The 26,233-nt window shown below is 38.6% G+C and overlaps 2 protein-coding genes across 4 annotated transcripts in view; one reads left to right on the plus strand and one right to left on the minus strand.

The window, feature by feature from the left end:
• Fgd6 (FYVE, RhoGEF and PH domain containing 6) overlaps nt 1–5,922 on the minus strand; it is a 106,087-nt gene extending 100,165 nt beyond the window's left edge. The window contains exon 1 of the mRNA XM_042693327.1: nt 5,681–5,922. Coding sequence (XP_042549261.1) covers nt 5,681–5,699 — 19 coding nt within the window. The 5' untranslated portion in view covers nt 5,700–5,922. The remainder of the gene's footprint in view (nt 1–5,680) is intronic.
• Nucleotides 5,923–6,306: 384 nt separating this feature from the next.
• The window catches only part of Vezt (vezatin, adherens junctions transmembrane protein), a 53,504-nt gene continuing 33,577 nt past the window's right edge, over nt 6,307–26,233 (plus strand). For 2 of the 3 annotated variants that reach the window (XM_042693182.1, XM_042693183.1), the window contains exons 1-2: nt 6,307–6,424; nt 24,697–24,828. In XM_042693182.1, the coding sequence (XP_042549116.1) occupies nt 6,389–6,424; nt 24,697–24,828 (168 nt within the window). In that variant the 5' untranslated portion in view covers nt 6,307–6,388. Of the gene's footprint in view, nt 6,425–24,696; nt 24,829–26,233 lie in introns of those variants that run through there. The other variant, XM_042693184.1, reaches the window with a different exon arrangement.

Below are 26,233 nucleotides of genomic sequence, written 5' to 3' on the forward strand. Positions count from 1 at the left end.
GTGGTACAGGACTAGCCTTGAGTCAAAAGAGCTCAGGACAACGTTCTGAGTTCAAGCCCCACTACCAACAAAAAAACAAAAACAAAAAAAACAAAAACCTGTAAAATAAAAACACAATTATATATTTATAAATTCTATACCTGTATTCCTTTGATATCCTTCAGCTACACTATCACTTATGAATCATATTTTCTTTTTTTTTTTTTCTTTTTGTCGGTCGTGGGGCTTGAACTCCGGGCCTGGGCGCTGTCCCTCAGCTCTTCAGCTCAAGGCGAGCACTCTACCATTTGAGCTACAGCGCCACTTCCGGTTTTCTGGTGGTTTATTGGAGATAGGAGTCTCACGGTCTTTCCTGCCCGGGCTGGCTTTGAACCACGATCCTCAGATCTCAGCCTCCTGAGTAGCTAGGATTACAGGCGTGAGCCACCAGCGCCCGGCTATGAATCATATTTTCCCATGGAAACTGGAGATCAAATGTCTTACCTTATACTTCTTAGTTATATTTGTTCCTTTAACAGAATCTAATACTTAATAAAAAATAAATAAATTTACTAGATAAATTTACTAATTCACTAGAAAACAAGTCTCAAATATCTGTTGTTAAAGATTATTGGAAAGAGAGGGAAAAACTGGAATACAGTAAGGGAAGGAGTGACATTATCCAAAAGAAATGTACTCAATTCCTAACGTATTTATTTATAACCTCTATGTACATCATCTTTATAATAATAATTAAAAATGTAAAAAGACGATTGGATACTGTTTACTTAAACACAGTGAGGCTTTTATCTATCATTGGATGATGATTTTCTTTTTGAAGAAGGAAATTAGTCACAACATTCAGGAAAATATTACACAGAACTGAGTAAGAGTGGGTGCTCTACTTCCTTCTCCCAAATAGAGAATTCTTTAATATTATGTGCACAGACATTATTATATAACCTCCATATTCAATTCAAAATTACATAGATTTCCAAATTAGGCAATATCCAGTTAGCTATTCAAGAAGCACAGTAATAGTTTTAACTTTTTAGGCTGAAAATAATTGCAAAATCCACCAAAGGCTAGTGAAAAAAGGTTTCTGTATTGGTCAATTGAGTTAAAGTCTCAACCTATCATGTCAAGTCTTCACAGAAAGCCCTAGGACTCCAACCTCTCATTTGACTCAATACAAACTGATGGACTGTCATGCTGATTTAATATCTATCTTTCTCAAAATGTCCTACATCTAGGATTTTTGAAAAAAATGGAAAATATTTTGAAGATAAAAAGAGTTCTAAGGCTGAAGCTACAATAATGCACTTATCTTTTCTGAACTGTACATTTAAAAAAGGTTATAATGACGAATAATGTTATATATTAATATATATATATATATACTTTTTAAACCATAATTCATATAATTAATCTTCTACTTCATGAATGTCAGGACAATGTCAGAAGGTTCAGGGTCATTTAATCAATTTGTTTTTGCTTTTTTAGTTTAACCCTTCTAAAATTTGCTTTGTAGTTTAATCATTTCTAAAATTGTGTACTGTATTTTATGAGTTGTTGTTGTTGTTTGTTTGTTTTTGGCCAGTCTTGAGGCTTGAACTTGGGGCCTGGGCACTGTTCCTGAGCTTCTTTTGCTCAAGGCTAACATTCTACCACTTTGAGCCACAGTACTGCTTCTGGCTTTTTCTGTTTATATGGTACTGAGGAATGAACCCAGGGCTTCATGCATGCTAGGCAAGCACTCTACTACTACTAAGCCACATTGCCTGAATTGTGGTTTTTTGTTTTTTGGGTTTTTTTTTGAGATACTATGGCCCTGCTGGAAGTGGTGCTGTGGCTCAAGTGGTAGAGTGCTAGCCTTGAGTAAAGAGCTGAGGGACAGAGCCCACGCACAGAGTTCAAGCCCCATGACTGACAAAGAAAAAAAATTTCAGTTCTTTTGAGTCTGCTTCCAAGAGAGACAAATTCCTGTCACAGAAATTAACTACATTTGAGATGAAGTTAATTCTCAATAAATACAGCATGGCATGTTCCTAAAGCTTTTCCTTAATGTATACTCACTGAATTAAATAGGGAACTGTGAACTTGGGCTTGCCATTGTAGATTAGCTGTGTATTGGAGGAGGCCAGCAACATAACTGAGGGAGCAGCTTTGTGCAGAGCTGCCTGCCTCACTTCCCTCTAGAACCTGCAGGAGTCTTTTAACTCCTATGAGATTTTAACTCTTGGGATGCTTCAAGAGAACCCTGATATGTGTGGCCTCTGTCCTGTACTAATATTCTTCAGTGTACCTATGACTGTGTTCATGGCAAGAAGGCAACTCCCGAATAGGAACTACTTTGTCTCTTTCACTGATATATCCTAATACCGAAAACAGGATTTAAGAATAATCCGCTAGGGGCTGGGAAGATGGCTCAGTGGTAGAGCGCTTGCCTTGCAAGTCTGAGGCCCTGGGTTCGATTCCTCAGCACCATATAAGCAAAAAAGAAAAAAGCCGGAAAGTGGCGCTATGGCTCAAGTGGTAGAGTGCTAGCCTTGAGCTGAAGAGCTGAGGGACAGCGCCCAGGCCCAGAGTTCAGGCCCCACAACCAGACCCAAAAAAAAAATAATAATCCGCTATACTCAGGTTCTGGTGGCTTACGCCTCTAATCCTAGCTATTGAGGAAGCTGAGATCTGAAGATCACACTTCAAAGCTAGCCCAGGGAGGAACATCTGTGAGTATCTTATTTCCAATCAAGCATCAAAAAAGCCAAAAGTGGAATGGTGGCACTAGCCTTGAATACAAAAAGCTCAGTGACACCTCTCAGGCCCTGAGTTCAAGCCCCAGGACCAGCACACACACACACACACACACACACACACACACACACACACACACACACACACACACACACACACACACACACACACACACACACACACACACACACACACACACACACACACACACCCTATCATATACACATACTCATGTCTTAGTGACCAAAAGTTTCTTTTTTAAAAATTCAATATTCAATCGAATATCAAGTAATATTTTAGAAAGGAAATAGAATCAATTTTAAAAGGATTAAATATTAATTAACATTTGATAAACTATGTAATGATATTATTCTAATATTTACATATACTTAGTGACTAATAGAACAAGTGTTTATCAAGTTACTACTACAGCAATTTCTATCCCTTTTCATTATCATTAGTTTTTAATGGCTCTACTGTGCAAGAGACACAACATCCAAATAGCAGGAGCCATTATATTATGGTCGTCAATATTAAATTCTTGAAGTAAATGGAAGCTGTTGGGAAATGATTCCAGCACCTTTGGATCTTAAACTGTATCAACAGTCATACTCATAGCGTCTTTACAGGAATGTAGCAAATCTTTTGTTTATACAGCTGGTTGGTTACAGGGAAATTTAAGGTAAGAAAGTAAAGTACTCACTCATACCATTTTACTATTATAAACATACTTGTCATCTGTTACACACAGATGGTTGTGGTTCACATGTACACCCTCTTGGCTGTTGGATCAGCCAAAAAGCAAAGCACAGACAGTAATGAGGAAGTGACCTGTACAGGAACACACTTACACACACAAATTCAAATTCTGCCCTATAATTATCACTTCTTTTTCATGTACTACTTGAATCATTCTTAAGTCTCTACTAGGAGCCCCATTCAGAGTCAGAGGAAGGAAAAAAAGCAAGCTCTTCTGCAGGAATGATGCAACTTAGATGTTCTACAACATTCCTCTTATTTTCTTACATTAAAGCAACTTTCCCAAACATAATAGATGACACTTAAACATCTCCTTCCTCAACTGTAAATACCTTTCCCCAACAATTTAATAAATTGGACTATTATACCAAAAATTAATCATAGATAACTTGTAAGAACAAGGTATATATAGGTTAATAGAAATAGGATGGAAGTAAAACAACATTCCCCTTCCATATTCCCCATTTGGACACAGAAAGAATTATAATACATCTTATCAGATAGGAGAACAAAAAAGTAGTTAAAGCTTTCTGGCAAGGCATGCCTTAAAAAAAAAAAAAACTTAGCTAGACACAGGAAATGTCCTTCTTTTAAATACCACAAAAATGTCTGTGGATTTTTTAAATTGTAAAGTTGATAAAATATAAAATAGCTTACATTATTCTATGGTAATCTGAATGAATCATAAGCTTGCAGCCTGGGCCCAAACAGTCAAGTTTACATATATGCTTCTGTAACCTGTCCATCATAAAGTGTTAAGGCTAGAACTGAATGAAGTATGGACAGTTTAAGTACATCTAAAACCTAAAGAAGGAAAGAACTATAATAATTGACTAAAAAGACTTTAAAATTTCTAATTTCATTTTAAATTATTATATTGGTTCAGTAACAAAGAAAATGTGGACGATGAGGCACAGAAACTTAGGATGAAAATAATTCATTATGCAAGTGGAAAGCCTCCCTGTAGTGAAGAAAAGAGTTTAAAAATAACTACAATAGTGCATGATGACGTCTATCAAATACATACACATAACTTCAAAAAGAAAAGACCCACACCATCTCTACAGGAAAGTATCACTTCTTGCTTTTTGATTTCTCTTGGCTAACTTCTTGCCTGATAACTTGTAATCTGCTTATCCTTAGCAATGCAACCTCTGAGTAACACTGAAACTTTAGAAATAATACTCAGAACATTCAGAGTGCTTACTTTTTGACAGTTTCGACTTGCAGAAATTTTAAACAAACATCAAGAAAAGCAAGGAAAATGTAGTCTCATATTTTACAGGCTGACTACAAGTGCAACTTGGAGGAAATGCTTTAAACTATTTTACTAGAAATTTTCGAATCAACATTTCTTTCAACCTGCCCCCCTCCACCCCCCCCCCAAAAAAAAAAGCCATTCAAAAACGATATATTGTTAAGTTCTGGTTTCACATGTAACTTATATCCTTAGGAAGTGCCTATAACTTGGATAATTTTAGAAAGCAAAACTCGTTCCCTAAGAATGTTCCACCACACCAGACTTGCTCAAAATCGACACCAAGGCAGTAAGTTAGAGGCTTGGTCATTTGGATGAGGGAGATGTCTATCGTAGCCAGATGGAAAATAAGGCTTTGTTTCCACTAGTCAGGTAGAAGCTGAAAAGGGGGCAGGGGGTGGGATTGGGTGTAGACGAGCAAAAACAAAAAACAACAAAAACAACAAAACAAAAACCCTACCCCTGCACGACTCAGGTAACACAATGTTTGCGGGCCACGGTAGAAAGACCCTGCGGGTGCCGCTCGGGCCCCGCGCGGGGAACAACACTGCCCGGTCCTAGAATAAATGATTTCTTAGCCCGGGAGTCTCCGCTGTCCGTGCGTGCAGCCGCCAAGTCGCTCTCGCCGTAGGAGAGGAACCAAATGTGTTTTGCGGAGGGTGGGGGGTTGGTTTTTTCTATCTGTGTCTTTCTTTACCTGCAGGAAAGCGCCCCACCCGCTCCCCTCAGCCCAGGATTCTCCCTGGCAAGGGAGGTCCCCAGACCTCCAACACGGAGAAGAACGTCCAGCAGCAAAGCCCATCGGCTCTGTCGAGGTGCTGGGGAAAGATGGGGCGCCCACCTCCCCGAAAAGAAAGTTGCTCCCGAGCCCCAGCCCCCTCCGCGCTCGCCACCGACTTTCCCGACGCGGTCCGAAGCGCGACCACTTACCCGCGGCGGCCGAAGTCATGACTGCCCCGTGTGGTGCGCGTCCCCGGCGCGCGCCCCTCACACCATGCTCGCCTCGCAGAGCGCTCTTTCCAGAGTTTGGGCATTGGAGAGAAACCCCCACGGCGTCCACATGCCGTCCCCGTCCCGCAGCTGCGCCGCCGGAGCGCCGCACAAAGGACGCAGCCGGCTCCGGCGACCCAGCCGCGCTCCCCGGGTGGGAGTCTCCAAACCCCGCAGGCGGACGAGCACGAGCGCCGCCCGGCTGAGCTCAGGTCCCACCGCCGGGCGCGCGGCCGCGAGCTCACTTCGCCGCCGCTTCGCCCAGAGCGCGCACCGCTCCAGCTCCTCCTCACAAGAAATAAATAAATAAGTGAGTAAATGAATAAATAAATAAATAAGTAAATAAATAAAGTGAAATACAAACCTGTGCTTGGGGCGCCCCCTACTAGTCGCGGCCGAAAAAGGCAGACAAAAGCCTCCGCCTCCTCCAATCAGAAGACGAGAGTTGCCTCCTATCCCCGCCCCCCGGCTGCCACCACTTCACCTTCTGCTCCAATAAACAGATGGGAAAGGGGCGTGGGCCGCCAGGCATGCCGGGAGTTGTAGTTGCTAAGATCCGCGGGACCCACCGAAGGCGAAATCTTGGTGCCGCCTGCCCTCCTGCCTTCATTTCCCATCGTGCCGAGGCGGGTGGCATGGCGGAGAAGGATGACACCGGAGTTCGACGAAGAGGTGGTTTTTGAGGTAAGGGGAAAAATGGCGGTGAGTGTGGATCGCCTTTGTCTGTAATAAAGGACACCACAGAAGGCGAGTTGGCTGGGTTAGGGCACTGGCTGATGCGCGGGCCTGATCCACCGAACCTCCCGTGATTTCCGGGCCTAATGTTGGCTGCAGCCTGACAGGTGTATGCTGAGGGGTCTGGGCCGCTGCCGGCCGCTGCCCGCCGCTGCCCGCCTCTGCCCGAGGCCCGCCCAGAATTCCCACTGGTGGCTTGGTGGCCCGGCCTTTGGGCGGGAGCCCCGTCCATGCCTGCACTGGGATGGCTGTACCCCGAGAATGCATCTCTCTGGGGCGGGGCCGGAACGTGCGTTCTACATACTCCCTTAGTTCAATTTAGCCTTCCTCGATTTTCGTCCTCGGTTTTTTGGGGGTGTGTGGGGAGAGGTCACCGTCGTCGTCAAGGCGTGGTCTTTGGAATGAAGGCAGCAGGTGTGCCAGTTTTGTAACGGAGTTTAAAGTCCATAAGTGTGATTTCGGATATGGATGGTTAGGACCCGGGCATCCTTGGATCTAGGTTGTACCCTTTTGTCCTTTGCTCTTGCACTAGGTGTAGTTACTTCTGAATCAAAGCTCTGGGTAACGGTGCTTTTGTGTAGGACTATTTTAAGACGTTCTCTGCCATCTTGAACGAAAAAAAAAAATCATGTGTTTTTTTTATGCCATTTTCTCCTCAGCAGACAGTTCCAAACTCACACCCATGTATGTATGTACGCATGCTGTAGGTAGGTAGGTAGATTGGTATTGCATGTATTGTGTGTGTTGTATATGTGATACTTTAATCCAGCTAGATTTCAAAAAATTGTAATAGAAATGTCTCATGCTATACAACAGGATAGGGAGGTACTTTTCAGTACAGAACATTAAGTGTTGAAATACGTAATTTGGAAAAGACTGTCTGTTCTTGCCACCTTCAAAGGCTATACCCAATAAATGATATCTATAAATCCAAATGGAACGATGGAAGGGGGAAATGTATTAGAGAACAAGAGCTTTGAGTATGCCAAGAATAGGAAATGTGAGTGTACCTGGTGTACATCTTTAGGGGCTGGAGTGTGGATGGTCGCCATGTAAAGAGCCTCAGTATAGAATTAGTGGGGGAAAATTGTGATCATTTTGCTGTAATAGCCTGGATGTCAGCAGTTCATTAGAAAAAACAAGGACTTGAATTGTGGAAATAAGAGGAAAATTAATGAAATAATAATTTGAACAGACATTTCTAAGGTAAAATCAAGGAAATGGTTACAGATTGAATATGGAAGTTAAAAGAGAATTCTAGATTGCTCAAAATTTTAGGATAAGGGAAATTGGGTGTTTGTATTTTGTTATTTTCTTTGATTTTAAATATAACAGTACTGAGTGATCAAAAACATTTTATTATGAAAAATAAAACTGAAAATTAAAATTACATGTTTTCCCACCACTGAAAGATAGCTATTCTTAACTCTATGTTGTATGGGTTTTTGTTGTTGGTGGTGGTTTTTGTGGGGGTTTTGGTTTTGGGTGTTTTTTTTTGTTTTTGTTTTTGTTTTGCCAGTCAGGGCCTGGGCACTGTCTTTGAGCTTCTTTTGCTCAAGGCTAGCACTCTACCACTTGAGCCACAGCACCACTTTTGGCTTTTTCTGTTTATGTGGTACACAGGAATCGAACCCAGGGGTTTCATACATGCTAGGCCAGCACTCTACACTAAAACATATTCCCAGTCCCTCTAAATTTTTTTTTATTCTGAAAAGCAGAATGGGCTCTGGAGCTGGACCATATAAGAAACCCTAGCTCAACTATGTATTAATGTGACTTTGGGTGAGTTACATAATTTTTCTATGCTTCAGATTTTTTAAGTTGTTTTTTTTTTTTAGGTTTTTTAATTTGTAAGTAGACATACCAGTATCTCAGTAGTTGTTACTATTAAATAATTTAATATAAATACATTACTCAGACAAATAGCACATTATAAGCATTCAGTAAATATTTCCTATATTATTCTCTGTCTAGGTTTTCAAAATTATTTGCATAAACTGTTCTTAGTGGCCTCTTAGTTTTTAGTCTCATTGATTAGATCTGATTACATACTGCATGTATTTGTGCCTTCTTAGTTTGGGAGTGTTGTTTGTTTTGGTGTCAGTATGGAAACTTAAATTCAAAGCCTCATGCTGTAGCTTGGCTTTTTTGTTCAAGGCTACTACTCTATCACCAGAGGCACATCTCTGTTTCTTGCTTTATGCTGGTTAATTAGAGATAAGAGTCTCTTGGATTTATCTGCCCAGGCTGGCTTCAAATCAAAACCTCAGATCTTAGCCTGTTAAGTAGCTAGCTAGATTATAGGCTTGAGCCACAGGTGCCTGGCTTGTGCCTTTTTATTATTAGCTTTTTTTTTATCTTGTATAGATTTGTCCAGACTTTCAATTTACCAGATAAATTATTGATTTTATTAGCTCCATGGTTTTTAACTTTTGAATTTTTCTTCTTTTATGTATTTCTTCTCTGTGTTTTTCTCTAGCTTCATGACTTAAGAACTTAAATACTGACAATAATTTATAAAAGTATAAATGAGCTGGGCACTGGTGGCTCATGCCTGTAATCCTAGCTATTCTGGAGGCTGAGATCTGAGGATCACAGTTCACATATGTGTGTGTGTGTGTGTGTGTATAAATGTTCCTATGAGTCCAGCATTGGCTGTGTCTCATGAACTCTGGAATGTATTTGTCTTGCAGTTTTCTGAGTTCCATTTTGATTTCTTCTTTAGTCCATGTCTTATTTAATAACCTGGTATATAAGTGAAAGATTGGTGTTATTATTGGCAATGTTTTTCTGCATGTGTGCCTCAGATTCATCTGGGTGTTTGTCCTGATTGTTTCTTCCCATTCTAAATGTGGCTACTTTCCTCTAGGTAAAGCAACAACTTTCATTGAGATATTTTCTGTTTTGCTTCAACTCTAATAAGGTTCAGTAACACTACTTCTTTCCTTTGATCTTTGGCTCATGGAAGGTAATAATTCCTACTCTAGCTTCGTCGCTTTATTGTTTCCTGTTGGCTTGAGAAATATTAATTGACTACCCAGCCAGTGCAACAAACATCAAGTTTTGCTAAATCAGCCCTATTTATAGACACTAAATATTAATACAACCATACACCCTAATGCAGAAAACAGAAACGTTTCTACCTCCCAGAAACAGAACAGATTTATTGAGGGGGGAGAGGGATTAGTGATTAGATTATTGTTAAAAAGTTGAGAGGATCAAGCTCTATTAAGGTTATAATGCCAAAAAACCACAGTGATAAAGGGGGGGGGGGGGGGAGGAAAGAAACAGAGACCAGAGGAGCACAAAATGGTCTCTATTTGTTAAAAATCCCTCACAGGTATACCTAACCGAAGATACTACTTAACTAGCCCACACCAAAACTTTAGTTGTAAGGCAATTAGGGAAATGTCAAATTTATCTGCTTCTGATACTAATCCAAAGTCAGGCTCATTTATGTTGAAGTTACTCAAGCCAGTTTCCTAGTTCTTGCCCTAGACTCTGACTACCTTCAATTCATCGTTTGGTCATTATCCTAATAATTTCATTATATTGTAGGCTGATTCATACTCTTTAAGCTAACCTTTTACAACTCCCCTACTCTAATGACAAAGTGTTGAACATCTCTCTGGCTAAAAGCAACAGGACAGGAGTTAGAAAATCATGGACAGACACCATATCTAGCATGAGTATTAAGCAAAATAACTAATGAAATACCAAAATTGTTGCTTTGTTATTGTATCACTAAGATGTTTTGAGAATTTGAGTTCCCCAATCACTTTACAAAGGTGTTAAAGTTCTGTTACTTTTTCATTCTAAGGTATTTGTGGAACTTTAAGTCATTCTATTCTCTATTAAATCCTGCTCTTTCTAAGGGGAATATCTAGAAATAAGACTATTTAGCAGTACTGGGGTTTGAACTCAAATCCTCACACTTACAAGGCAAGCATTTTACTGCAAAGCCATGCATCTAGCTCATTTTGCGCTAGTTATTTTCAGTTGGTCTTCCTTTTCCTGTGAGTATACACTTGGACTTCAGTCCTCCCTTGTTATACTTCCTACTGCAGCTGGAATGACAGGTACATATCATCATACCTCCTGTCTTCTGTTGAGATGGGTCTCTCAAACTTTTGTGTCTAGGCTCTTCTAGAACCACACTCCTGTTAGTGTTTCCTTAGCTTCCTACTAATACCACACCCTGCGGGTCTCACAGACTTTTTGCCCAGACTGTCCTCAAACTGTAATCCTCTTGATTTCCAATTCCTGAGTACCTAGGATTATAGGCATGAGCCTTTGTACACAGTGAAAATACAGCCTTTTTATCTGAAGGACCATATTTCTCCCTCTTTACATTATTTGAGGCCCTTTGTGCTTAGAGTAAGTTCTTGGTTAAAAGAAACTGCTTTTGGGGTTTTTTGGGTTTTTTTGAGACAAAATCCCTCATGTAGTCCAGGCTGTCCTCAAATTTATGATTTTCCCGCCCCAACCTTCCCATTGCTAAGATGACAGGTGTCTGTCACCATGCCTAGTTTGAAAGATGTCTTACAGTCTCCTCAGATGTCTGCTTCTAATTTTATTCTCTGTCACTTTTTGGTGTTTCTTTGAATTCATTCTCCTTCTTTTCCTTTGATTCTGGCTGGAAAGATGATTTTTGCTTCTTTTATCATGATCTTTTCTCTTCCGCATTCTACCTATTTCTTATAAATTGTTGAATGTTCACAAATGTTCACTTTGTTGGCAATATTCAGCTTTTCAATTAAATAAAGAAATGACTCTCACACTATCTCTCACATTTAAAATACTGTAAAAATATGAAATTCCTTTCTTGCTTAAATTTTCCTTTCTTTGCATTAAAAAAAGAAAACAAAAAAATTGATGCTGGGCTCTGGTGGCTCACATCTAAGCTGCTCACAAAGCTGAGATCTGAGGATCACAGTTCAAAGCCAGGCAGGAAAATTTGTGAGACTCTTATCTAACTACTAGAATACCAAAAGTGGTGCTGTGGCTCAGCACTTAAACTGAAGAGCTCAGGGACAGCACCCAGGCCCAGAGTTCAAGCCCCACAACTGACAAAACATAATAATAATAATAATAGTAGTTGGTAATACTGGAGATTGAACTCAGGGCCTCATGCTTGCTAGGTGCCCTACCATTTGATCCATGCCCCCAAAGCCCTTTTTATTTATTTTTGAGGTAGGGTCTCAGGTTTTTTCGTCCAACCCATGGACCATGATACTCCTTATATCTCCTGCATATTGAGAAATAAAAGTGTGAACCATCATGCCCAGCTTTGTTGTTGTTGTTGTTGAGATGGGAATCTCACATTTTGCTGGCCTCAAACCACAGTCCTCTCATTTTCTGACTTCTGGGTTGGGAACTGTTACATCAGTCCTCTTTTCTTTGTATTCTTTAAGATGAATATACATCTCTAAACAACAAGGCATTTTCCTAAGTGTTAGTTGTAGGTTCTTTCCTACTTGCATTATTGATTTGACTAATGGAAGGAAACTGCTTTTGTCAGTGATTCTACATATGGATGATTTTTGCTATTTTGATGATGGAATTTGCTATCTGGAATAATTATACATAGGAAATTTATGAATTTTTTTTCCCTTAAAGTGTATCTTCTATTTCAGTTAGTAGATTATTTAAAATATTCTAGTCCTATTTAGTAGTGTATCTTCTGTTTCAGTTAATAGATTATTTAAAATAATCTAGTCCTATCTAGTAACTGAGATTAGAAGCATAGCAAAATTCATATTTTTATCAGTATCTGTAATAGAAAGAATATTTATTAATAAATTTTAATTTAACCGACATAAAAGATTGCTCATTAAAAGCAAAGTTTTATCACCAAAGTTTATCACCAAATATGTCAGAAGAAACCAAGTATTTAATGTGAATAATAAAAATGATTCTTGAGGAACAAGTCTGCTTTTTCCTTGTTTGTATTATTTCTGCTGGTTTCTTCATATATTCTCATGGCTCCAATATAGATTTTAATTTTTTTCCTTTTTAAACATTTTGCATTTGCAAAAATAATAAATAGGTCTCTCTTTTGCGGTTTGTTTTGGTTTATTCCCCTTAGAAGGAGCACAGAGCCTCCTACATGCGAGGCAGAAGCTCTTATCATTGATCTGTATTCCTAGCACCCATCCCCTTTGTGTATTCATATTGCACTTACTAAAATGCAAACCCCTTTGTCTCAAGCTTTTTGTTTTGTTTTGTTTTTTTGTTGGTTGTAGGGTCTGAACTCTGAGCCTGGGCGCTGTCCCTCAGCTCTTCAGCTCAAGGTTAACACTCTACCACTTGAGCCACAGTACCACTTCTGGCTTTTTCCTGCGTATGTGGTGCTGAGGAATTGAACCCAGGTCCTCATGTATGCAAGGCAAGCATTCTACCACTGAGCCACCTTCCCAGCCTTGTCTCAAGCCTTGATACAAACGATGCTAAACTCTTTTTTCTGAAGTCAGGTTCTTGCAATGTTGCTTGTAGGCTGGCTTTGGAACTCCTGGACTCAAGTGATTCTCCTCAGTTTCCCAAGTGCTAAGACTGTAACATGTGCCACTATATCTGCTTTTTGCCTATCTTACATACTTTGCAGTTTTATACAAACTTTTCACTGTTTAAAAGGATTGTGTGGGGGCTGGACAGGTGGCTCAGTGGTAGAGTGCTTGCCTTGCATGCATGAAGCCCTACATAAGCACCACATAAGCAGAAAAAGCCAGAAGTGGCACTGTGGATCAAGTGGTAGAACACTAGCTTTGAGCTGAAGAGCTAGGGACAGTGCCCAGGCCCAGAGTTCAGGCCCCACCACCGACCAAAAAAAAAAGGATTGTGTGTGCAGTGGCCTCCAGGGTACAATTAAAGTCTTAAAAAAAAAAAATTGTGTGGGTCAAGGGATCATCTTAGACTAATGAGCAATGAGATTCTGAATGAATCATTTAATTTCTCTAGAGCTCAGTTCCCAATTATAACAAGATCCTTCTTTATACCACATCATTCTTTAGTATGAGATTTTTCTTAAATCTATTTTGGGAGCTCTGAAACTGTCTGCTGGGTTGAGTAAATGAGATTAGGCCCTTCAAGGCCCTCATTAATTAGGAAATATAGGAAGAGAATCTACTCATTTCCAATCTATTTTTAGGTTAGAAACCCTGACTTAATTTTAGTTTTCCTGCTTCTGTACCAAATAGTCCCCAAATTCCTGGAAACAAATCATGCCTTCAAGATGTAGGAGAAAAAGCTCCAAGCTCCATTGCCTCTAGACTTTTTGAGTATTACTGATAAGATCCACGGAGACTTCTTGTTATTCTCACTGCAAATCAGCAAGTCCAAATGCATTACTTGAAACAATACTTTTGAGGACATCTTTTATTTTTAAGTCTTCATTATAATTCTTGTAGTTAACAGAATATAGCTACTTACAGAGATTTTTCAAATTGATCACAACCTTTAATTTCATATCACTTTAAGACCTTATGAAAATGGCTTTTCCACTTCAATAGATGGCTTGCCCAGTTCTTGTTTTACTTTTGTTAAACTCTCCCTTTTTAAGAAATAATAACAATCAATCAATTTATTAATAATCATTTTGAGATTAAAGAGCTCCCTTGTATTCAAGAACCATAAATTCCTAACTCTGTTTTTTCTTTATTTTTGTTTTGTTCATTTTTAAATTTGGGGATAGGGAAGAAAATAAAATTGATGTGGACTCTTAATATACAACCTTTTTCTTTTTGCTCTTTTTGTTTTTGGTGTTCTCGGGTTTTTTTGGTTGTGGTGGTGGTGGTTTGTTTTGAGACAGTTTTTCATTCTGTACTGCAGTGAGTATTTTGTTTTGTTTTTTGAGACAGGATCTCATATGTGGGATCGACTGGTCTCAATCTCAGGATCCCCCTGCCTCAACTTTTCTAGTGCTAGGATTACATACATGAACTACCACACCCAGTTTTTCAGCCCCGATTTTTAATATTTATTGTTTCCTCTTCTCTAACCTGTTTGCCAAATATACTTTACCTTCTGGCCTATATACCAGTTAATTAAACAGATTTGGAATAGTATTGAAAATAGGTAGTATCATCAACATAACCAGGAGAGCTAAGTCCACCATTGCTATCTTCTTTCCTATTTTTTTTTTGGGGGGGGGGTCCGGTCATGGGGCCTGAACTCTGGGTCTGGGCGCTGTCCCTCAGCTCTTCAGCTCAAGGCTAGCACTCTACCACTTGAGCCACAGTGCCACTTCCAGCTTTTTTCTTTTTGCTTATGTGGTGCTGAGGAATCGAACCCAGGGCCTCATGCATGCAAGGCAAGCACTCTACCACTGGGCCACCTTCTCAGCCCTTCTTTCCTATTTTTTAAGATCACTTCACTGTTAACCTTTATTCTTAGTAAGTGCAGTCTATAAGCTACATTATGTCAGTTTTCTCCCATTATATTTCTTAGCTGTCTTTTGATGAGTATGTTTGATTTTTATTTTCATTTTTGGGCTTAGATACTATTGTACTTAAGTATGTTTGTATTATTAGGTACAAAGACCATAAAAATTATTCCTTTGAAATGTTTTTAATGTTTCTAGAATGTAAGATTAATTGATTAAGATGCATTTCAACCAAAAATATTAGAAGCGTACAATCAGGAAAATATATGAATATGTCTTAGCTGTTTTACTGGTTTATTAAAAAAAACTTTTAAATATACAGTAATATTATGTATTATGTGTACTCCATTGAAGGCATTTTTAAAGACCCCATTGTTCCTATTACTTCTTGCAATTGCTGAGTAATAGTAACACTGAAGCAATCATGTTCAGGGATTTTTTTTTCCCCCCAAAGGAATGCTTTGGCTAGGAAAATGCTTAGTAATGACATGGGCACGCCCTCCAGTCCAGTGGCCATTTTGTTCTATAGTCTTAGAGAAACAAGTGGGCTCACCACAGAGGAAGTGTGTGGCTCAGAACGAGAAGATGGATAAAAGGCAGTGAATTTTTCATCCAAGACCACTAGAGAGAAATTAGAACTATGTTGTCTGTGAGTAGTTTCGTTTGGGCTTATTTTTATGAGCCCTTCTAATTCTTTTTAATGCTATGGTTAGATTTTTTTGCTTGTTGATGTTGAAGACTAATGCTTGGATTTGTGTCTTTTTGGAATATTACTTTGGAAGTTAGGGCAAAATGAGTAAACTGTTAATATTTCCTATTATTTTATAGTATCTTTAATTTTTCAGGGTACTGGTATATGGTATTATATTATTCCAGACTTAAGGGAAGGAAAGGCAGTAAGTAGTTAATTTCCAACCACACTTTCTGATTGTGCACTGAATTAAGGAAAAGAGTATCTACTGATTTCTATAGAAATTCAGTATGTTAATATAATTAATAGTATTGGAAAAATTCATTTTCCATTGTAAGGATTTACTTTTGGCAGAGTTTAGCTCTTTAAATGTGATCTTCTTTAAAAATTGAGAAAATTTCCACAGCATAATTTGGTAATGACAGTCTTTCTCATCAGTTCATTTTTGGTATTCTGAAACCAGCTGGAGAATGAATAAAGAAATCATAGCAATTGACAAGTGCTTATCTTTTTCGATGTTAATTTCCAAAAGAAGACTTGCTGCTGTTCTGTATGAGATAGTCACATTTAGATCTATGACTTCTTTTTTCCTTTACTTGCTTATTTTTTGAGAAGGGGCCTTCGTGTGCTGCCCAAGCTGATCTCAAACCTCTAGACTTGTCAAGTATTCCTCCCATTTTAGCTTCCCAAATAGCTGGTATTACAAGTTTATGCTACCACACCCAAGTTTAAACCTATGGCTTTAAGTTACATTAAACAGTAAAAGGTATTTAAATGTTTTAAAATAATAAATGATTATTTCTAGGCACATAGTCTCCCATCAAATACATTTAATTACGGATGTGTTATTTTCCTAAAAGATTTTATTTTGAATATAGGACCTTTTAAAGCTTCTGATGACAGGGTAGAAACTTTTAAAAATAGGTAACTTATACCATATACAATACTTTTTTCTGCAGAAATTAGTAGTTAGTACAGCTTTAATATATAGTACATTATGTATATGTGTGTATATATATATACATATATATGTGTGTGTGTGTGTATATATATATATATATATATATATATATATATATATATATATATATATATATATCCTGTTAGTAACTTGGTGCATTCTGTAACTTGAGAATGGGAAATCATTCTTGGTCCTTTGAACCAAGAGGAGTACAGATTTCATTGCCTGGTTTCAGGTTTGTAGGCCAGTGCCTTGAGCCTCCTTTTGTTGTCTGCTGGTAGTTAGTATGCTGGTTTTACTGTTAATTTTGTGTTTAATGTACACTGAATGAGCAGAGCACTACTCACTCATGCCTATAATTCTAGTTACTCAGGAGGCTGAAATCTGAGGATCACAGTTTGAAGCCAGTGAAACTGTGAGACTCTTACCTCCGGTTAACCAACAAAAAAGCCAGAAGAAGAGCTGTGGCTCCAGTTGTAGAGCACTATCCTTGAGCAAAAAACTCAGGTACATCAGGGACAGTGTCCAAGCCTTGAGTTTAAGCTCCCAGGACTGTGTGTATATGTGTACATACACATATATATGTATGTACACATATATATGTACATACATATATATATGCATCTAGCCTGGCTATTTACTGTGATTTTGGAGATGGAGTCTCATGGACTTTTCTGTCCTTGCTGGCTTCAAACCATGATCCTCTAAATCTCAGCCTTCTGACTAGCTAGGATTACAGGCATGAGCCATAGTCACTCCGCTTCACTGTATATCTTTTGGCTTAAATTTTTAATTTAAAGGTAGAAAGACACTTTTAAAAAATCCATGAAGTTGAGCAGTTGGGATTGGTTTCCTTTTATAGGTAGCATAGGTTATCTGTTTCTTTGTATGTCCCTAGAAAGAGGTTGACAGAAAATTACTAAAATTACTCTAATCCCTGGCACATTATAGGTGTTCAATATGTGTTTGATTAGTGATACATGAATAAATGATAGTTGCCCCTCTTCTAGTCAGATGATTCAATTTTATAATACTATAATAACATTTCTGAGTCTATTTACAGTTCATATTAGTCATCCACTAGACATTTAAGTGTGACCAATGCTGCAGTTATTTTAGTTTTACATAGACTTCTATGTTTCTATTTTGCTGTTAACCGTCTTGCCTAATAGCAGTTTTTTAAATATGATTCCCAAATCACATAATCAAGTATTTCTAATTCTATATATCTTATGTTTATTTGTGGAAAGAAAATGTACACAATTAAAATTGACAGATAGCTGGATGCTGATGATTCACTTGTAGAATCCTAGTTGAAAACCTGGGAATGGGAAGATTATGGTTTAAGTTCAGTCCATGCAGAAAAGATGGAAGGACTCCTTAACCTGTAGCTGAGCACACTGGCACACAATTGTTTTCTATGTAGGAGATTAAGAGCAGGAGGACTGAAATTCCAGGCCAGTCCTATGAAGTCCCATCTCAACAGAGGGAAGTTGGATGCAGAGGCATGCACCTGTAATCCTAGTAACTATGGGAAACCTCAAATAGGTTGATCATGGTTCTGGTGTGCACCTGGATGGCAAGTGGAGCTCTCTTTTAAAAATAAGCAGTGATGGAAGTAGCACTGTGGCTCAAGCAGTAGAGCGCTCTCGTCTTGAGCTGAAGAGCGCACAGACAGCGCCCAAACCCAGAGTTCAAGCCCCATGACAGACCAAAAACAAAAAACAAAAAAAATAACCAGTGAATTTTAGGGCTGGGGGTGTGGTTCAGCAGTAGAGTGCCTGCCTAGCAAGCACAGGTCCTGAGTTCAAATCCTAGTACAGGATGGGGTGGGGGAGGTGAGGAGAAACTTTCACAGGTAATGAAACATTAGTTTGTACCTCCATTAAGACTACTACTAGCTGGAAATCCTGTTGCTAGAGTATACCATTGACTTTGTGGCCTTGAGAATTATTGCAGGAAGTCTTCAAGTTGTGTACTTGCCCTATATTACCAGAATATTTTATATGAATACATAAAATGTCATTTATACAGGTTATACTAGTGATACATGAGTCATTAGCTAACAAATCTGTTTAAAAGTATTATCTTACTATTATTTACTTTTTGTCCCATTCCTTTTCAGTAGACATTAACAGTACTACCACCAAAGAGAAAAATACAATGAAAGCTCCGTGTACCCATCACCCAGCTTCAGTTTCAGCAGCTTAAATAAATTTCTAAATTGTCTCCTCACCTACCTTTTATCTTCAAGTATTCCAAACATTACCTAATTTTACCTTGTAAATGTTATCAGTATGCAGAGCTAACAGATAAGTACTCTTCTTATAGTAGTAACCCCAATCAAATCATCAAATATAACAAAAGTAATTTCTTACTATCAAATGTCTAGGCTGTGTTAATATTTCCTTAGATTCTTAAAAAAATGCCTTACATTTGTTTTAACTAGATACAGCTAAGGTCAGCTTGTTGCTTTTATCTTCCCCACCTTTTTTATGTCATTTCTTTGTTAAAGAAACTAGGTTATTTGCTCTGCAGAATTGCCCTATGCTGGATTTGGCTGTGTATATAGGATAAGATAGTATTTGATTTAGCTCAAAACTTTATATTTTAACATACTACTTTTTTTTTTAACCTCACACCAGTTGTTTGGTTTTGTAGTACTTGAGATTTGAACTCAGGGTCTTGTCTTAAGCATTCTAACATGAGCATACCCCTATCCTTCGTTTTGTTTTTTGAGACAGGTTCTTGTTTTGTTTCTCAGGCAGACCTCACTCAGTCTTGGTCCTCCCTTCCTGTCTCAGATTTACAAGTGCTGAGATTACAGATTAGTGCCACCACAACTGCCTGCTGTTAGAAACATTTTAAATCAGGTTCTCAATCATTCTAGAAAACATTCTAAAATAGAATAATACTAAGAGCATGGTCACAGGCAGGTTCAAGATACTTTATAAAGCTGGCTCACTCCTATAATCCTAGCTACTCAGGAGGCTGAGATCCAAGGATCATGGTTTGAAGCCAGCTAAGGCAAAAAAAGTTCCTATGCAACTCTTACTCCAATTAACTACTCAAAAACGGGAACTAGTGTGTGGCTCAAGGTGGTAGAGCATTAGCCTTGAGCAAAAGAGCTCAGGGACAGTACCCAGGCCCCACAACAGACCAAAACAAAAGAAAACAAGATACTTTACAATTAGAATATAGTACATTAAATTATTAGGCTAGCCACTCAGAAGAAACAACAAAAGCAACAAAAAGATACTTTACATTCATAGATGTAAAATTCATAGATACAGTTAGAAAAGCATTATTTGATACTTTGCTAGCAGAGGGCTTTAGGGATGGTATGTCATAGCTTTGCAAAGAATTCATCTTCTTGGATCCGCTCTCTGTACATTGACATACCACTGTCTTAGAAAGAGTCATGAGTTTTATTTTGTACTTAAGGAATCTGAGATCAAGAGAAGACTTTCTTTAAACATAGCCTACCTAGAATATCCTTGATAATGTTGAAAACCTGATAAACACTAATCTTTTTTTTTTTTTTTTTGGTCGGTCATGGGGCTTGAACTCTGGGTCTGGGCATTGTCCCTCAGCTCTTCAGCTCAAGGCGAGCACTCTACCACTTGAGCCACAGTGCCACTTCCAGCTTTTTCTGCTTATGTGGTGCTGAGGAATCGAACCCAGGGCCTCATGCATGCAAGGCAAGCACTCTACCACTGAGCCACCTTCCCAGCCCATGAAAAACACTAATCTTAACAAAAGTGTCACAGGATGAAATTTTTAAGCAAAGATCTCTTCTGTTTTGTTTCATTTTATCCCCTGTGCATAGATGCTGTCCAGGACATAGATGTTGGGGAAGTACTTACTAAGTGAATTCCCTTGCTCAGTCATCTTTTGCCTATTGTCTATTCCTAGACCTGAAAGTTTACAACTTACTCTGTTGTGTTTTAAAGCAGTTTAGAGGAGTAAAGCTAACAATAAAAACATTTCATCCATCACATCCATTTCTTAACTAATCCTTATTTTGAAATGCAAACCAGCAGTAATGATATTGGCACTTTTACAGAATCTATCACAGATGATGTACAAAACAAACACTGTACTAAATGATTGGTACCTGATACCTGAATGTAGGCATAGAGGTGGGGGACAGCATGAAGTGTCATTAATTATATAAGACTTGAATGACTCATTTTCTTCAAGTTCTTGTTCAGCAAAAATTTTGAGGTTTCTTGTCTATTTTTATTTTTCTTATAAAATGTGTTGCAGACGCCAGAACAATGTCAGCACAACCAAAGGTCCTGGGCAGTTTTTCACTTAGCAAAATTCTTTCTGGTGTTATGATGTGTGTTTTCTGTCAGCTAGAATTTACAGGAATAGTGAACCACAAGGATTTCCTGGGGAGGAGATCCCACATGCTGCCTCTCAGCTTTCTCCTATTTCTTTTGGCGGCAATAACATTTTCTGATACTTCACAACTACATTTTGAGTTCAGTGCTTAGTGAAACATGTGTGCTTTGATTTTGCTTAAACCAAGAAAAAAAGTTATAATAACGAAAAATACCTAGCCCTCCACTACTTTGCCTTACTCTCCTTTCTGATGTTATCATCAACTTCTAATATGAAAAGCAAACTACAGCAAGAGTCAGGAAACTAAAGCTGTTGCTCCGGGCTCTCCTCAGCCCTATTTATCGCTGATGAGCAAACAACAGTTTTTACAGTTTTAAAAGGTTGGATAAATGTGAAAATAGTGATATCTACCTTGAAAATTATATGAAGCTCAAATTTCTTTGTGTATAAAAGTTTGGGGAGACTGACCACACTCATGTTTATATTTTTATTGACTGACTTTTCACACTGCAGCAGTAGGCTAGCATGTTGCAGGAGAGATCAGGTGGCCTGCAAAGCCTAAATAAAGTGTTCCTTCTGCGACTTTCTACACAAAAGTTGGCTGATACTGACTGTTGAGTAATTCCACTTTGATCTGTCTGTTTATTATTCTTCCTCATGGGAGTTCGTTTGAAGAAAGGATTTTACTGCCTTAAAAAACAAGTGTTTTAAAAAGTAAGCTTTTCAAAAGGTCAGTCCAGACAAATGAACTAGTATTTTTGTTCTTTTGCCAGGGAGACATGTTGCAACCCACTGCGGGCTCCTTAATCCAATCCGCCGCCACTGGGAGCAACACAATAATGGGGACTGGGCTCTTGAACTGAGCTTCAGGGGACCAGGGGGCCTGTAGGCTTTGGTCGGCAACAGATCCCAAGGTTCCATTAACCACGGTTTTTATTGGTCTTGTGCAAGGAAGTAAGGTGTAAACTTTAAATTGTGACAATCTCTTGTATACAAGGGGTAGGTGATCTTATTCAAGGAAGGAGGGCAAACTGTAAACATTACAATTTGCATAAACCTAAGTCTACCCTCAGGCTTCCACACAATTTAGGGTACAATCTTAGTTCCCATTAAGCCAGGACTGATAGACCTCTCTAGGAAAACTCAGCGTTTGGAGAGTGTATTGGGAGAAGGCATTCCAAACTCCCAATCCTTTTGGGGTCTCACAGTTTGGATTGTTGGGCTCTCACAGAGATAGAGCAGGGTGGGGTTCACAGTTCAACCATAAAGTACAGGCAGAGTAATTCAAGGCACTCTTTGAACATACATTATAGGTGACTGTGGTATGGACATGTAATCCCAGCACAAGGATGCTGAAGCAGTAGGATCAGGAGTTCGAGGCCAGCCTAGGGTAGATAGTGATACCCTGTCTCCATCCTTGCCTTAAATTTTTGTTTTTAAATCTCACAGAAGGTAAGCAGTACATTAATACTTTTTAATTTTTTTCTTTAAAGAGAATTTAATAGGAAGGTATTTGCCTTGTATTCCTGTGCTTACAAATTGATGCCAAGCACTCTAGCATAGTCCTACCCTTCCTAACTCAAGGTTGGATTTTCTAAATACCTAGGTCAAGTTTTGGTACCTCCCCACATTTCCCACAGCATCCAGAATAGTCCTAAAGTTACTAATTTGCTTGGCTAAGGTTCTGTTTTTCTCACTAGACAAATGAAGGACTGTTCCTTTTGTTTAGTTTATTGTACTATTTCACAGTGCTGACTTTAGTTAGAGTCACTCGTATCTCCCAACCTGGGTGAGTCTGGGTTCTCATCCGTGAAATGAGAATAGCAGTAACAATAGTAATGTTAAGAACACCCTTTGAGTTCATTGTGAACCTTCATTGAGATGATGCAAGTTAGATACTTTACATTTTTCCACAAAATACTTTGTATAAAGTTGTCAGTATCAAAATACAGTCACTTTTGTCAACCACTAACAAAATAGAGCCCGAAAGACCATGAAGGAGGCTGCTCACTCCTGTATGCCAGTAACAAGGACTGCTGAAAGATTTTCTCATACCAGCCTTCCCACTTTTATTAAGACTCTGCTAGCAATAGCCAGTACCATCAATGAACAAAGTTTACCTCCTGCAGTCAGCTTCTATGATCATTATTAGATTTTGTTTTAAAATCGTACATAAACTTTTCCTTTTTGTCCTTAAAATATATTCCCCTGCCCTAGACCTCTGGGGGTACACTTGGTCCACTGTGACATGTGAACATCCAGACTGCAATCCTTTACTATTCCTGAATGAACTCTACAGAATTTTGGACAATTTCTTTGCTGTGAGACTTAGGTTGTCAGCTCTGTGTTGCTGGTTTTGTTGCTTTATCTAAAATACCTACCCTACAGCCTAAAGAGTGAGAGTTTTTTTGTTTTTTTGTTTTTGCAGGGGGCGGGAAGGGGAGTATTGTGGGGCTTGAACTCTGGGCGGTCCCTAAGCTCTTCAGCTCAAGGCAAATGCTCTACCACTTGACCACAGCACCACTTCCTGTTTTCTGGTGGTTAATTGGAGATCAGTCTCACCGACGTTTCTACCTAGGCTGGCTTTGAACTATGATCCTCAGATCTCAGCCTCCTGAGTAGCTAGGATTACAGGCATGAGCCACCAGCACTTGGCTCAGAGGTTTTTTGTTGTTTTTTTTTAATGGAGTCAGTGCTACCAAATTTATACTTTACAAAACGTTGAAAGTAAAAATTAATTCTTGCTATTCATCCAATATGAGTTTCCCAGTAGATTTTCATATAGCACTAATACTATGTTTCTGTATGATTGGATTGGGTGATTTTTTTTTCTTCCCTGTTCTCAAACCTGAGCTCTTTCCACATAGCTTATGCGAAGTTGCAGGTAAAATTCAGTGCTTACTATATTCAGGGACTTGACGTTACTTTATTTCTTAAAAGAATCCTATGAGCTAAGTGTTACTATTGTCTCTTTTGTCTCTATTTTCAGTGGAGGTAGCTGAAGCACCTAGTGATTGTAACTAACAGTAGGCCACTTAGCTAATAAAAGCAGAGTTGGAATTTGAACCTCTACTTTGCATCTGTAGTGTGGTTTCCAGTGAGGGAGGGAGGGAGGGAGGGAGGGAGGGAGGGAGGGAGTGTGTGTGTGTGTGTGTGTGTGTGTGTGTGTGTGTGTATATGTGTGTGCATACCCAGCTCAAAGTGTGTGTGTGTGTGTGTGTGTGTGTGTGTGTGTGTGTGCATACCCAGCTCAAAGTTCATGTTGTTAACCAATGTATTCTAATGCTTTTATTAGCCATATGTTCCCTTACTTGCCATGTTTTCGTATGTAAAGTTTACCATATATAAGGCAACATTCTTGAAGTTTTATTTGTTTTGCCAACCCTATAAGACTAAATGAACTAATGAATATATGATATAATAAAAATACAATGTAATACAATTATTGCTTCATTTTTCTTGGGCTTCAAGTTCTAACTTTTTTCCTTGTAAGTCCTCTTAGGTGCTCTCTATAGCCAGCATTGACTGTTTTGAAGCTGTCTACTTGAATACTACAAAACTTTGAGCAAAGAAATTATTTAAATCTATTTATAGTCCTAAACTAATTTTGCTCACTAGTACTCACTCAAAAATTATGTGACTTCTTTAATTTAGAGTTTTTCCTTTTGGGGATTCCTCTTTTAATGTTGCTTTTTTGGCATAAAATGGCATCTTTTTGTAACAGATCATTCAGTTGGCAAAGAAGAAAGTAAAGAATTTGGACCTGTTAGTCATGACTATGAGGTAGGGTAATGAATTTGGCCTCTAAAACTTTTTGCTTCATTTTCTATCTTTTTCAGAACTCTCCACTTTACCAGTATTTACAGGATTTAGGACACACAGATTTTGAAATATGTTCTTCTTTGTCACCGAAACCAGAAAAATGTACAACAGAAGGACAACAAAAGCCTCCTACGGAAGTCCCACCAAAAGTAAGAAAGCATGTGTGTGTCCAAAGCTTCATCTTTTGTTCTTTACCTCACCATTTAAACTTTTACCTCTCCCCTGAGGAAAACAAGACTCTAAACAAAAACAGTCTCTAATATTTCCAAATCAGCACTAATAAGACTGTCTTTTTGTTATCAGTAATACAAAACTATTTAGATAAACATCAGTGTTTATGCTGGTCTATAGTTTTTTTGTGGATAATATATAAAGTGAGCAAATAAACTGTGGTTGGGGATTAAAATACGTTACTTCTTTTTTTTTTTTTTTTTTTGGTCTGGTCGTGGGGCCTGAACTCTGGGCCTGGGCACTGTCCCTCAGCTCTTCAGCTCAAGGCTAGTCCTCTACCACTTGAGCCACAGAGCCACTTCCGGTTTTTTCTTTTTGGCTTATGTGGTGCTGAGGAATCGAACCCAGGGCCTCAGGCATGCAAGGCAAGCGCTCTACCACTGAGCCACCTTCCCAGCCCACTTCTTTTTTTTTTGTCATGGGCTTGAATTACTTCTTTTAAACATTAAAATTACATAGAGAAGAACAGTAAAATTGATACTAAAGCCTTAATTATAACTCAGTTGATAATAGCTTTCAATTAATTAGAATGTTCTTTAAGTTTTTTTTTAATGTGAGCACAAATTATAAGAAAAAAGAATGACAAGTTCTTAAACACAGTTTGAAAGGCAAATGATGGAGTAGGTATATTTACCTTAACTTATAATGCTCTATATCTATAGTTTTGTAATCTTTTATTCAGTAAATATGTTATAGTTAATTTATAACATGTATTTTGTATATCCTTCTGGAAGAATCTCCATTAATTATGTTTGTAAAATGCATCTGCAAGCTGCGTGCTGGTGGCTTACATCCATAATCCTAGCTGAGTACTCAGGAGGCTGAGATCTTAGGATCACAGTTTAAAGCCAACCCAGGCAGGAAAGTCCGTGCGACTCTTTATCTCCAATTAAGGGCAGAAAAAGCTGGAAGTGGTGCTATGTCTTAAGTGCTAGAATGCTAGTCTTCAGCAAAAGGAGCTCAGGGACAGAGCCTAGGCCCAGAGTCCAAGGCCCAGGGCCAGCAAAAAAAAAAAAAGCCTCTGCTAGATTCACTTATCTTCTGTTAGCCATACTTACTAAAATAAGAAGACATTCTAATACATTTATTCAAAGGAATTATAATTCAGTAGAAAAAATTAACCAGATTGCCTCAGTTACTCCTGAGAGGAGACATTTAAAGTTTCCAACTATTCACTAATTCCATTGTGTCTAGAAGAGAAAGCATAGACTGTTAGGAAGTTCTTTTTTCCTGGTCTTATAAGCAGTGTTTCTAAAATGTGAGCTGACCAAGCTGACTTCTTTGCAAAAGCAAAGTATACACCTCCATCTACAAGGGGGGAAT

This window comes from Dipodomys spectabilis, unplaced genomic scaffold (assembly GCF_019054845.1).
Source record: "Dipodomys spectabilis isolate Male_0828 unplaced genomic scaffold, ASM1905484v1 ptg000163l, whole genome shotgun sequence".
Lineage (NCBI taxonomy): Eukaryota > Metazoa > Chordata > Mammalia > Rodentia > Heteromyidae > Dipodomys > Dipodomys spectabilis.